At 38.1% G+C, this 15,384-nt stretch overlaps 1 protein-coding gene across 1 annotated transcript in view; it reads right to left on the bottom strand.

Moving 5' to 3' along the window:
• LOC110570250 (mitochondrial intermediate peptidase) overlaps nucleotides 1-15,384 on the bottom strand; it is a 190,048-nt gene that overhangs the window by 100,229 nt on the left and 74,435 nt on the right. The window contains exon 14 of the mRNA XM_021678231.1: nucleotides 14,330-14,439. Within this exon, the coding sequence (XP_021533906.1) occupies nucleotides 14,330-14,439 (110 nt within the window). The remainder of the gene's footprint in view (nucleotides 1-14,329; nucleotides 14,440-15,384) is intronic.

Raw genomic sequence — 15,384 nt, 5'->3', positions numbered from 1 at the left:
ATGCCTCCTGTATTATTAGAGTGGTGGTATTTCTATTTCAAAGATTCACCCTAGCTATAAAATACAGAAAGACACTGTGGTTTTTACCCCCCACTGGTAAATAGGAAAATGGTAGAATTGTTGTTTCTACAACAGGAACGTAATATGCCAATAATGAACTACCGTAACCTAATTTATTTGAATAATCCAATACGAGGCAACCGTCTCGGGTCCCCTCCCTCTTTGGGAGCTTTGTAAACTACAGGGCCCCGGCCTCAGTCTCAGAGTCTGGTAGGCTCCACTGCCCCACACCACGGTTCTGCTATGTGCAGAGTAGCAGTTCTTATTTCTAGTATTTAGTTCATTTATTCATCCTATCTTATGCATCTCTTGCTGCATCTGGTGGTTTTAGTTTAAGTTTCTGGAGCCCCAACCAGACTCTGAAGCATAGCCATCATGGTGTGAAAGGTCCCTTGAAAACAACCGAGGGACCGGAAGCCCCATCCTTCTCTTTGCACCCAAAGTACACGGCTGTGCTAGAGCCTGGTCCCAGCACTCAATTCTTCTTTTTCTTTTTTTAATGCCAGAACACAACTGTGGCTAAAAAGACAAAAGGGTAAACCATAAAACTGATCCTTTCTTCTGTCAAAAAGGTAAAGTCTGGTTTCCTGCTTATAATTAAAATATGAATAATAAGGACAATAATTACCCACCTATATGAAGTCCAAAGCAAGTAAAGACCAGCAGCCTCAGCATCATCTGGAAGATTCTCGGAAATATAAAATCTTGGGTGTTCCATACCCACTGAGTCACAATCTACATTTTAACCAGATCCCCAGGTGATTTTATGCATGGTAAAGTTTGAGATGTCCCGGCTTAGAAAAACATAGGCATCACAAGTGCTTGAACAACAAAGGTGAGCAAAATTAAATCATCCTGATTTTACAGGTAGAACTGTGGGAAGGTGGCACCATGCAAAAGACAGAGAACAGTGTCTGAGGTAAGGCAGCTTGGGTTTTCTGTGATGACTCACTTGCTTCAGGATGGCAGGCAAGTCTCTTGGTATCGTGTTTTCTCAATTGTAAAATGAGGATAAAAATACTACTGTAAGAAACTCATATAAAGATTCAATGTGGTAATAGTCACCTTGTGGAAAGGATTAACTAACTGGATGAAATTAGAGTCCCTGCATCTAACACGTCTTGTTAAGGGCTGTCATGGCTAGGGGGACCACACATGCAGGTGGGCCTCGCAGTCCCAGGTTAGGATTATTGCTTCAGTATCATCAATAATAGCACCCCTCTTCCTTCCTAAAAGTGCTTTGGCTTGGACAATAAGTTACATCATTGTCCCGGTAACAACTAACTTCCTTGAGAGCTTCATATGAGTCAAACATGGCTAGTTGTGCAGAGCCTGTGGACACTACCTCCCCAAAGGAAGGAAGGTGTTTACTGGATTCTGGGGATAGACACAAGCTACGCCATGGGCTGACCAAACACAGGAACAAAACTGTTAAAATAATAGCTTTTCTGTTATATTAAAAAAGCACATTTTTGGAAGGTTTCAGAATATCATCAAAAAATGCAAATGTTTTAGGGAACTTGGCATTACTTGAATTCTCTGAATGTTTCCCCATGAGCTCAACTTGTAAGCATGTAACCTCGTACATTTGCCAGACATTTTCTATCACTTCACAATCTCACCAGTCTAATTTAAATAATGTCTTGTTAAAAGTTTTGGCATCAAATTCTTCCAGAGCCAAGTCACTGTGATAAAATATTTTATTTATGGCAGTTTAGAAAATTTATTATGGTAAAAGCTGCATAAATATTAAAAGTTAAGACATTCTCTGGTACAAATCCTTGTTATGGTAATAAATTCAATTCTTTCCGAAGCGAAGAACCCCTACTATTGATATCCTTTTGGAACATGTTGGATTTAATGACATAGTTGAGACATGGTCATTCAGAACAAGAAAAGCCTTCAGAGGCAGAAAGCCGAACATCAAAGCTGTCCAGGCTACAAGTCAGCAGCTTCAATTTTGCAGCTTGATGCCATACCACCCCAAGCACTAAATCTCTGTGCGTGTCTATAATGGGAAAACAACTGGATTCAGCATGTATCAACTAGTCTGTTTTGCTATTTTCCCGTAATCCAGATGGCACATAATCAATATAATGAAAAAGCTGTCTAGTCCCAAAGAGACAAAAATCTCAGATCTAAATCCACAGGAAATAACATTGCTTTTAACTTCCATGACTTGTAGTTGTGTTTTCTGACAAACTAAGATGACATAAGAAAAAAAGAACCTTTAGAAATGTTTACATGTTATCACAGACTCACTGATGATTCAGAGAAACAGACAGAAGTATTTTGACTTTTACAGAGTTCAGTTAAACATTTTAAGGTGTGATAAAAAAATTCCAATAATATCGTGTTCACAGTTTGCATACATAACTAAATTTGACAGACTAGAGTTTTTGAGGTAAGTATGGAGGCATTAATTTTTAACTTCTGAATTTGCATTTTTATTTTATATAAAAGAGCAGAAAAGTCCCAGACAAGTTCAGTGACTGATCGGAGGTTGACTGTGTGTGCTGGGGGGGGCCAGGGTCAGACCCGTCTCTGCCTCCCAGTTCAATGTTCATGTCTAGACATAATTGAGAAGCATTAAAGCTGAAAATAAGAAAAGTTTCAAAACAACTTAAACCTGCCAAGACTAATCTAGTTCCAGTTGCACTATAATTTTTACCTTCAATCCTTGTTCATATCTCCTGAGAGAGAGTGACAAGAGAAGATTTATTACAAGTCTATCTGTCTCCTTGGAAATAGATCTTAAGCAATTTTAGCCTTGGGCTGACTTTCACAAACTAAGGGAACAAACAAAATCTTATAATGATGCAGCAGAGAACAGTTCTAAAATGAAAGCACTAGAATTCTACTGTTCTAAGAATAACACTTACAATGGAAATAGGTCTGTGATTTTCTGAGACCTACTGTAAAAGAAGTATAAACCATTTCCTACCATAGTAAAAACTGGAAAGAAAAAACACCCACATGTTATAATATTGATTTTAGCAACTGACAGAACTTTATGGAAGCTGTGATGTGAAACTAATAGGTCTATTAACAGATCACAAATAGAAACTAAGAGACCAACCCCCATGGTATTATTTTGTGACCTATGGGCAAATTACTTAACCTAAGTCAGTTTTTATAAAGTGTGGATAACCATGTACCTACTTCATTGCTAGATATGATTAAATGAGATAAATATATAAAATAATAAATGTTCATTCCTATTATTTATTGTTTGATAAATATTTTGTGAGAAAGAGCAACAAGCATTTTATTGGTGGCTAACGGACAAAACTGTACAAAAACTGTAGGTTCTCTCAAAAATCAAATGGCTATATTTTTCTTTTTTAAAAAGATTTTATTTATTCATTTGAGAGAGAGAGAGCACAAGCAAGCAGAGGGGCAGAAGGACAAAGACTCCCCTCAGAGTGGGGAGCCTGACGTGGAGCTTGATCCCACGACCCTGAGATCATGACCTAAGCCAAAGCCAGATGCTCCCCTGACTGAGCCATCCAGCACCCCTATATTTTTCTTTTTTTAAAGACTTTATCTTTAAGTCATCTCTATCCCCAACATGGGGCTCAAACTCACAAACCCAAGATCAAGTGTCGCATGCTCTATTGAGTGAGCCAGCCAGGCGTCCCTCATAGGACTATTTAATGATCAGCGATGTATCTAGGGTTGCAAAATTATCAGAAAAAAATAGACTTTAAGATGAAGCATTATAAAGATTATGAGAATACATGAGGAAGAAAGGAATCGTTCACTGGGAAAATTTAACATCTCTGTATGTTTATGCCTCTAAAAAAATATACTCAAAATACATGGAGTAAAAAAAGATAGAAAAATGTGTAAGTCAGTGAAAATACTGGGTATGATGCCATAATGATGGATACCTGCCATTATATATCTGTCCAGACTCACAGGATGTACAATGCCAAGAATGAACTAATGTAAACTTTGGACTTGGGTGATGATGATATGTCAGTGCAGGTTCATCAACTGTAACAAACGTACCACCCTGCTGGGGGATGTTGATAATGGGAGAGACTACACCTGTGTGGGGGCAGGGGGTATATGGGAAATCTTTATACCATCTCCTCAGCATTGCTGTGAACCAAAAACTGCTCTAAATAAAGTCCTAATTAAAAAAAAGAAAAAACAAAAGGTAAAACTAAGGTGAAAAAATTATCTATCCATCATCCTGGAAGATGATTTCCACGTCTCAATTTTTGCTAGTTCAAAAAATTAAAAAATCTAAACAACACAATTAAAAGATTGACTTAACAACAGACTTGTATGCAACCCCAGACCCAACGATCAGAAAACACACAGTGTACTCAAGCAGAAACAAAACATTCCCAAAAAACTGACAGCTCACTAAGCCATAAAATACCAACAACCTACAAAGAATCAATACTGGGTAGACTAATTAGATATTAATAAGAAAAAGATAAATAACTCCTCTGCACAGTTTAAAACTTTTAAACTATATTCTAACAACTCAGGGATCAAAGGGGAAATTACAATGGAAATCAACATTAGAAATATTTTCTATTAAAAGCATGGCATGCAACTAAAGCACTGCATCAGCACAATTTAAAATTATAGCATTAAAATTCAAACAGATATGTTAGGAAATACTGAAATTGAATTAGTTCAGTGTCCACCTTAATTGAGGGATACAAACAAAGAAGGAGGAAGGAGAGAATAATAATAAAAACAGAAACTAAGTGAACTAAAACAAACAAAATAAAAAGAATAAACAAAATGTGCATTAGTTCTTTGAAAATGCTAAAAAGACACACAAACTTCTGCCAAGATTAATAGAGTAAAAATGAGAGGTCGATATTAGGAATGAAAAGGATATAACTACACATTTAGCAGGATCTGAAGGATAAAAGAATGCTATAAATAACTTTATGCCAATAAACTTGAAATCTTGGATTAAATGGGTAAATTTCTAGAAAATTATAACTTAGCAAAGCTTACTTAAGAAGAAAAGAAGGCCCAAAGACTCCTAGGACTATTAAGGAATTAGTCATTTAAAAAAATCTTCCCACAGAGAAAATAATAGACCCTGAATGATTTTATAGATGAATTCTGACAAAGTTTCAAGAAACCGATCATTACAAATTGTATAAAAGCACTTCTAAGGAACAGAAGAAAAAAAAAAAGGAGCATTCGGAAACTCATTTTACAAAATGGTATGTTCTTAATAATAACAAAGCAAAGAACAAGAGGACAAAGAAAAATCACAAGCCAGGGGCGCCTGGGTGGCTCAGTCGGTTAAGCATCTGCCTTCGGCTCAGGTCATGATCCCAGGGTCCTGGGATCGAGTCCCGCATCAGGCTCCCTGCTCATCTGGGAGCCTGCCTCTCCCTCTCCCTCTGTTGCTCCCCCTGCTTGTGCTCTGACAAATAAATAAATAAAATCTTTAAAAAAAGAAAAAAAGAAAAATCACAAGCCGGTCTCTCATAAATACAGATGCAAAAGTCCTCTGTATAAAAACATTAGCAAACTGAAACCAGTGCTGTGTTAAAAATAATAGTAATTTAGGACTAAGCCTATCTAATCCTGCAATGCAAAAATGGCTTAACATTTAACATCAATGTTCACTACATTAAGAGATTAAAGGAAAAGAACAGCCCAATTACCTGAAAAGATGCACACACACACAAAATCTGATAAAATGCAATACCCACTAGTGATTAAAAAAAAAAAGTAACTAGAAATAGGAGGGAATTTCCTTTTCCTGAGATCTCCACCAAATCTACAACAAATATCTTTCTTTATGGTATGACAGTGAAAACATTTCCTTTAGAAATCAGGATAAAGGCAAATAATGCCCATATCATAGCTTCTATTCAACACTGTCCTGGAGATTCTGCTAAGTCAAATAAGGCAAGAAAGAGAAATAAAAAGTATAGGGGTTGAAAAGGAAAAATAAAATTGTCATTTTTGCAGCAGAAGTAACTGGTTAAAAAAGGTTACAAATTCTAAAAATAAGTTACTCAAAATAAAAAGAAAGTTTAGCAAAGTGTCTGGAAATAAAATCTATATACAAAAAAGGATAAATAGCTCCTTTAAGACTAGCAACAAATAATTAGAAAATATAATTTAAAAAAATATACTATTTATAATAGTATCAAAAAGGTAGGGCATCGGGGCGCCTGGGTGGCTCAGTCGTTAAGCGTCTGCCTTCGGCTCAGGTCATGATCCCAGGGTCCTGGGATCGAGCCCCGCATTGGGCTGCCTGCTCCGCGGGAAGCCTGCTTCTCCCTCTCCCCCTCCCCCTGCTTGTGTTCCCTCTCTCACTGTCTCTCTCTCTCTTTGTTGAAAAATAAAAAAAATCTTTAAAAAAAAAAAAAAAGGTAGGGCATCTAAGACTAAGTGCAGCAAAAGTTGAGCCTTAGGAAAAAAATTTTAAATTTTATTAAAAGACTTAAAACACCTAGCAAATGGAGAAATATATCACAGTCATGCATTGGAAGATCAATATGTAGAGATATCAGTTCTCTCCAAATTGATCTATAGATTTAATAATCCCAACCAAACTCTTCTGTTCTTTTATATATAGGTAAGTTAGTTCTAAATGTGTATGAATGAACACAAAAACCCAAGATTAGACAAGAAATTTTTGAAGAACAAATGAAGGAAGCCTTGGTGAAGCTGCTGTAATAAAATAGCATAGTATCAGGGCAAACAACGTAAACAATGAAATAAAAGAAAAATCCCATAAACAGATTATTGCATATAATGGGTACATGCTTCATGATGGATCACTGGAGAAAGAATAAATGGTGCTGGGATGATGGCTATCCATAGAGAAGAAAGGAAATTGGATTCTACCTTATACTAAACACAGAAGTTCCAACTTGATTATAGAGACCTAAAAATAAAAAGCATTAAAACTTTCAGAAGAAAACAGAAGAATATCTTTCTGGCTTTTAAGGAAACAAATGTTTCTCAAATAAGATCTAAAAAGTACTAACTATAAAGAAAAGATTGCTCAATTCAACAATGTTAAAATGAAGGAACTAAATCCATCAAAAGATAACATAAAGAAAGTGAAAAGACAAGCCATAAACTGAAACACAGGATTATTGTTCTAACACATCAAGAAGGGGGAGAAATCAGTAAGAAAAAAGTAAATCACCACGTAGAAAAATGCACATAAGACAGACAGACACCTGACGGAAAACAAAAATGAACAATAAAAACATAAAAAGTTGTTCAACGTTAAAAGTAGCCAGGGAACACTGTTGCCAATTAAGGCCACAAGAGCATTGCATTTTTTTTTTTTTTTTTTTTTAAGATTTTATTTATTTATTTGAGACAGAGGGAATGAGAGAGAGAGAGCATGAGAGGGGGGAGGGTCAGAGGGAGAAGCAGACTCCCCGCTGATCAGGGAGCCCGACGCGGGACTCGATCCCGGGACTCCAGGATCACGACCTGAGCCGAAGGCAGTCGCTCAACCGACTGAGCCACCCAGGCGCCCGAGCATTGCATTTTTTAACTACAAAATTGGCAAAATCCAAACTCTGTCAATATCAGATGTTGATGAGGATGTGGTATGATGGAAACTACTGTTGGGAGGAGGGCAAATAAGTACAAATATTTTGAAAAGCAATTTGGCATTATCACATAAACTTAAAAACAGAATTCTAGTCTTCCACATGAATATAAAGGGTATAAAAATGCTCACAGAAGAACTGTGTGAACTAGTAAGAAACCGGAAGAAGCCATGTGCCCAATGACAGGAGAATGACTTCAGAAATTATGGAATGTTACACTGAATTGGAAATAAATACACTGCAGCTATGTGCACCCCTGATGAACTTCAGGCATATAACTGGAAAAAGCAAATCACAGATTATGAACAGTATAATACCACTTTTGTACAGCTCAAATCAAAACTAAACACCATATTGCTTATGAATAAATAACTCATGTGGCAAAAAATATTTTTAAGCAAAAATTAGTAAGAATTCAGGGCTGTCCTTTTTTCCAGAGAGGAGCATATGGTAATGTTTTACTTTTTAAGTTGGATGGAGGTTTCACAGCTGTTCATCCTACAAATGTTATTTTGCAACATTAAGTATTAAATTAAAAGTTTATTACTTTCAGAGGCATTTCCTTTCTAATTACTCATGAGAAGAATCTACTGAACTGAAACCAGTTTCATTATAATCCCTATCCACTATTACCAGTACCATTGGGTTTTTTTTCTGGAATGACATAGAACAATTACACTTTCTACTCTGACATGGCATCCTTCAGATATTATACAACACACTGCAGTTTCTTTTTTCTAGTCTTACACCATTCCTAGTATGAGATGGTTTCTAATTTTATACTAATGCAACAGGCCACTCCTCAGAATGTTTTCTAGCTCAAAAATGTTACTGCAGAACATGGCATCCCACACTGAACAAAAATACTCAAGTACGAACTGAAATACACTGGGTTTGCTGCCTGCTCCATATAATATGCAGAGGGGGTATTGTAGGAAAAAATGGAAACAATGCAAGTGTGTGTGGGGGGGGGGTAAGGGGGTTTAGAGATTATTGGTTGGAAACTATGGACAAAAGGGGACAGAGGCAGATACTGCTGAAGGGAAATAGGGTGGTGTGATACTGTGATATAAGAAATATATATTTGATCTTCATCCCTGCCTGTATATTAACAATGAGAAAAACTCTGGATACTCCAAATAATCTAAGAGTCAGAGACAGCCTAGTTTCCTCATGCGAATATATAGGGATGAGAGTCAAGCATCAGGCTTTTAGACTACATTATGGAAGTGCTTAGCATTTTTACCTTTGGGATAGGGGCTAAGACTATCTTATTTCCTTGAATCCAGGAATGCAATAATTGTTAAAAAAGAAAAAAATATATATACTTGTGATTTTATAATAGATGGGGAGGGGGCCATTAAATAAATAAATAGATCGCTAACAAGAGATGTTTCAAAATTACTAAAATAAGAAAAAAAAAGTTGTATCATCTACTAAAATTAACTCAAAATGAATCAAAGACCTAAACATAAGACTTAAAAACTATAAAACTCTTAGGAAAAAACATATGGGAAAAGCTTCATAACATCACATCTGGCAATGATTTCATGGATAGGACACCAAAAGCACAGCCAACAAAAGAAAAAACTGTACATTGAAGGACACAATCAACAGACTGAAAAGGCAACCCACAGAATGGGAGAAAATACTTGCAAATCATATATCTGATAAGGGATTAACATTAAGAATACATAAAGAACTCCTACAACCCCCAACCAAAAAAGCAGACAATCCAATTATAATATGAGCAAAAGACTTGAACTGACACTTCTTTGAAGATATCCAAATGGTCAAAAAGCGCATAAAAAGATGTTCAACATCACTAGTCATTAGGCAAATGAAAATCAAAACCACAATGAGACACTACCTCACGCCCATGAGGATGGCTACTATCAAAAAATCAGAAAATAACAAGTGTTGACGAGGATGTGGAGAAATTGGAACCTGTGCTCAACAGTGCACAAAGTAGGAATGTAAAATGATGCAGCCACTGTGGAGAACTCTATAGTGAGTGGTTCCTCAAAATATTGAAAATGGAATTTCTGTAAGATCCAGCAATCTCACTTCTTGGTATATATGCAAAGGAACTGAAAACAGAGACTCAAGCAGGTATTTTTAAACCCATGTTCCCAGAAGCATTATTCACAATAGTCAAAAGGCGGAAGCAACCCAAGCATCCATCAATGGATGAAGAGACACACAAAATGTAACCTATGCATTTCAATGGAATGTTATTCAGCCTTTAAAAAGAAGGAAACTGGGCGCCTGGGTGGCTCAGTTGGTTAAGCGACTGCCTTCGGCTCAGGTCATGATCCTGGAGTCCCGGGATCGAGTCCCACATCGGGCTCCCTGCTCTGCAGGGAGCCTGCTTCTCCCTCTGACCCTCCCCCCTCTCATGTGCTCTCTCTCTCTCATTCTCTCTGTCTCAAATAAATAAATAAAAATATTTAAAAAAAATAAAAAATAAAAAAAAAAAATAATAAAATAAAAAGAAGGAAACTCTGAGTGAGGCTACAACATGATGAGCCTTAAAAACATTATGCCAAGTTACAAAAGGGCAAATACTGCAGGATTCCACTGATACGAGGTACCTGGAGTAGTTGAATTCGTAGAGACAGAAGGTAGAAAGTTTGTTGCCAGGGGCCAGGGGAGAAGAACTGGGGAGTTGTTTAACAGAGACAGAACTTCAGTTTTGTAAGATGAAGAGAGTCCTAGAGATGGATGGTGAGGATGGGAGCAAAAAATAAGAATGTACTTCATACCACTGACTGGCACACTAAAACATGGTTTAGATGGTAACTTTTACAATATTTTTAGTACAACTAAAAATAAGTTGCATCTTACAATGTTTAAGGGAGAATAAGGATCATGCTTCCAAAAGCGTGGAGCCACCTGCAGATAATTGTCCACTTACTGGGAGCAACTGGAAAGGGGTTAAGCTCAAGGTGGGAAGCAAGAAGCTCTAAGAAGAGAAGTGAGACAGTAACCTTCAGTTCCTCAGATGGCACAGGTCCTTAACGTAGCCTGAGCCGTAAGGAGACTGGTGGGGAAACCAGACTGTGGATTCAGGTTCAGTCTACCATGTCCAAAAACCTGGGAGTTTTTCACATGAGCCGCTACCAAGTCTGTACTCCTCCTCTACTTGAGTTATTAATTTTAAGATTAATTGACAAGAAACTCCACTTCAGCTTTGATGTTGTAGCTTGTCAAGACAGTTTTGAATCTGAAATGAGCACCTCTGGCATTTGTTATCTCTGACAGCTGTACAGCCCCTGCAAATCTGATAAGCATACTTCTCATTCCTTGACCACAAGGAATTCATTGGCTATGCCATGCTCTAGCTCAGATAAAAAACTTGTAGGTGTTAATAAGTCACTGATATATTATCCTTACTCTGAGAGTTCTCTGGAATATACCACATGATGGAGAAAAAAAAATCCTTTCCTAATATGTAGCAGAATAGGAAATGAAGCATAAAGATGCAACCCTGTTATTCTTATGGGCTTTAATGTCATTTATTTACAAAGCCTTGGATTTTAGGGAATTAACTCCTTGTCCTTAAGGCTAGAATTGCCCTTAAAATGAAATCATCTAGCCACTTGGTATCTTAATTAGTGACAAGAAGAGGCAAGCCCTTTGTGAAACTCAAGGCATTTACACGTTCCTTCCCTTCTGGCACTCTTTCTATTCTCCATATGATCGCAAAATTATTTTAAATTCTTTAGAGACTGTGTCTGCAAGTCCCTTTAGCCCACTGGACATGGCTTGTGAGTCTGAAACTTGAATTAATTCAAAGCAGCTTACTGCTTCTTTCCTGTTTCATTTAGTTTGAAGTGCATTTTTGGATTTAATATTGTTTTCTTGAAACTCTCTTGTTCAAAAATGGCTCTTCTTCTGGAAGAATGCCATAATAAAATAAGAATTGTCCTCTTTTAGGACATTACACTATCCTCCAAGCAGTGGCTCTTGTCTTTCTTTGCTCTTTTGATTGTTCTGTAAATAGATAACATTTTTAAAACTGACTTTAGGCCAAGAGTTAACTTTTTAGCTTTAAGTATTACTCTTGAGAGGCTCATGGCGCGTTCCTTAGTAACTCTGACCTCTATGTGTTCTCCTCACTGTTCAGATTCCCTTAGCAATCTAAGCTCCTCAGACAGCTTCTTTCCTGGTGATGCTGCTTCTTCAGATGCCTCCTGCTTTTCTCTCACGGGCCATACTTTAACCGCCAACTCTATGCCAATTACCCCCATATGTTGCAGGTTCTATTTGATTCTGGATTTCAGAGTTGTATTACTAACGGCCCCATGGATACAGCCATGTGTCTTCCTTCCTCAAACTTGGACCTCTTCCAGAATTCTCTCTTCATAGAGCATCCATCTTTGATTCCCCTCTCTCACCTCTCTTATCCAACTAGCCTCAAATCCTTCCAATGAAGTCTCCAGTAGCTCCTGAACTCTGGTTCTCCAGGCCCCCCACAGCCAATGCCTTCATTCTGGCCCTCACCATCGCTTCACTACATATTTGCAAGCCTTCACTTAAGCCCTGCTCAGGGCTGCACAAGGACACAAGTTCAAAGATGGAACCCAGGGAAGCTGTCTGCCAAAGGCTAATAAGAAAATGGGTTGGGGAAGAGTTGTTTGAGAGCCAGGAGGACCAGACACAACTCCCAAGAGGAAGTGTGATAGCAAGGTTCAGTGTAAACACTGCCAAGAAAAATTAGTCAAGTCACAAACGGTGGTCTAGTAAATGAGCTGGGATTAAAAAGTGTGTAGGGGCAAGAGGACTGCAGAGACTGGGAGCGAATCCTAGAAACTAGAACATTCCGGGCGCCTGGGTGGCTCAGATGGTTGAGCGTCTGCCTTCGGCTCAGGTCATGATCTCAGGGTCCTGGGATCGAGTCCCGCATTGGGCTCCCTGCTCCTTGGGAGCCTGCTTCTCGCTCTGCCTCTCTCTCTCTCTCATGAATAAATAAAAGAAATCTTCAAAAAAAAAAAAAAGAAAAAAGAAACTAGAACATTCCAGTGTCTTTTTCTGTCTCCCTTTTCTCCTCCTTCTGCTCTTGCCACTACCAGCATCTTGCCATGGTCTCAGATTTTTCCATGACTTTACAGGCTTTTCCTCTGGCTGGAATAACCTTGTCTTTAGCTCTGTCTTAGTTCCCCTGAGATTTAAAGACCTTGAGTGTTAGAATGTTGTCTCATTTACTCCTGGCTGTTTCTCAGATGCTGAGAACAGTGCCTGGTACATAATAAAAACTCAGTAACTACTTCCTGACTGAAGGACATATGTATGTCCTTCTTGTTCTCCATAACTATATTTTAATGAGATGGAAAGAGGCCGCTGAGAGCTGACTGGCCCCCTTTACATATTTTTTCCAAACCTGGCTCCTCCAGCATGTCCTGCATGAAGCCTCTCCCGGCACCCCCGGCAAAGTTCACAGGGCTCTCCTTCACAGTCCTGTGCACCGTGGGTGTAGCTCTGCCCCAACATGCGGCGTGCTCTGCTCCCCTACAACAGATGCAGGGGGGCAGGGGAGCAAGCACAAAAGGAGGGACTTAATCAGGTATTCCTGATCATTCCCAAACCCCAAAATGTGAACCCCTGGGCAGTTTGTGCTATTATTCGATGGCTTGTGTTTCTGTTATTGGCCGGGTTATCTCTGTGGTTTAATGGACACCTGGACAATTGATCACCAATATCTCAATTCTGTCACCTTAATAACAGAGATAGATTATGATGAAGACCCAGTCAGATTAGTTAGCCAGAAACTCCTCTGTTATTCTACAGTTGACAAGAACAGTTAGATGAAATCAAGCCCAAAAATCAGAAATGACCAAATCACATTAGAAAAAGGGTCACACAAAAGGTGGGTTTGGTGCTTTTTCTGACTCCATCATTCCTTCATTTATAATTTCTTTTAGCGCTTCTTATGTGCTGTGGGATTCTAAGTGCTAAGGATCCAAAGATGACTATAATTTCACACCTGCACTCAAGGAGGTACTGTCTAAGGGGGGAAACACTAACCTATGTGATATTATATAATCACAGTTCTCCGAGAAGGGAAAGAAGATCTTTCATAAAGTACATGTGGACAGTAAACTGCACTATGTCGACAGTCATGGTTACGGCTAACTCGTTATAAGAGATCTCTCATTGTCTTCCTACTTTACAAAATTTTAAAATCTTTAAACTTCCACTCTAAATCCAACTATTGAAATTGAAACCCTAAAGCTGAGGAATTTTCAGACCTCTTGTGCAAGGCATGATGGGAAAATATGGCCAGGCCATTCAGCTTTACAAAACAACAGAAAATTTTAGACCAAGAGAACAAATACTCAGAAGCATAAACGAAAGAGGGAAGACCACTGGCTTTTTTGAAGTGAGGCAGGTTTGAAGGCCTGTTCTACAGAGTCTGCTCATTTCCCCTCTGCAAAACAGGAAGGAAGCGCTTCCCTCAGGGCATGGTGGTGAGGACTAAATGGGCGAGGACGTAGCATAAAATACAGAGCAGCTATCTGTCAACACTGTGATCCTACTGGCTGGCAAAAAAATAAAATAAAATAAAAATAAGGTGGAAGGATTCTGGCACTGAGAGAGGGTGACAGTTCTGAGGAGCTCCACATTACGCGGCGGGCCAGGAAAGCTGACCGCCATCACGCAGAGGACGGCACCGTGGTAGTGCTCTCCCTTACCTGCCCGGTCTGATAATGTCTGGCAAATTGGGTAACCACTCGATAGTCATTTGCAAAGTACTCCATCAGAACAGACGGAACCTCAGCAAAGTCAGTAGGGCACCTGGTCCCTAAAATGGGGGGAAAAGAAAAAAAAAGTTGGCATGAATCAAATCAACATATTTATCTTACCTTTTATGTACTCTTTTAAAACTTATTTGGACTTCTGATGAACTACGATAAGATTTAATTCATTAAATCAGTATTTTACTTCTATAAAATTATTGTACATATTTGCAGAAAAGTTTATTATAATCCCATATATTTTCCTATATATCAGAAGTAAAACAAAATATTTGCACAGCTGGATAAAACACCTTGTAAAGCAATGGCTCACACCCTCTACAAACAAATCCGTCCTCGGCTATGCTGGGCTATACACGAGACACAAATTAAAACATTTTTACAATTAATATACCATTTATATTAATTCACCGAATTCTCTCACCAAATGCTTTTATCCTTCACTTTTTTGTTTGTTCTATTCCCTATGCTGTACTTTTCATCTCCATGACTTACTTATTTTATAACTGGAAGTTAATACCTCTTAATCCCCTTCTCCTATTTCGCCCATCTTCCCATGCCCTCCCCTCTGGCAACCACCAGTTTGTTCTTTGTATTTAAAAATCTGGTGGTTTTTGGGGGGTTTTTTTTGTCTATTCATTTGTTTTTTAGATTCCACAAATAAGTGAAATCATCTGGTATTTGTCTTGCTCTGTCTGACTTATTTCACTTAGCATATTACCCTCTAGCTCCATCCATGTTGTTGCAAATGGCAAGTTCTCATTCTTTATAGCTGAGTACTACTCCATAGTATAAACATATACGACTTCTTCTTTATCCATACCCTTCATTTGTTTTAAAAGTACCTTTTTTAAAACCATTGTTTCTTATAATAAAGTCAATGCAAAAAAAGCAGTATTTTAAACTTAAAATAACTTAAAGCAACAAATCTTGTAAGAACTTTTTGGTGACATTTTATGATTCTGTCCAGCTCATCTCTAGTCTTTTCAAAT

Source organism: Neomonachus schauinslandi, chromosome 3, assembly GCF_002201575.2.
Source record: "Neomonachus schauinslandi chromosome 3, ASM220157v2, whole genome shotgun sequence".
In the NCBI taxonomy this organism is placed as follows: domain Eukaryota; kingdom Metazoa; phylum Chordata; class Mammalia; order Carnivora; family Phocidae; genus Neomonachus; species Neomonachus schauinslandi.
The sequence above is the reverse complement of the archived record's forward strand: the minus strand, read 5'-3'. Positions and strand labels throughout refer to the sequence as shown.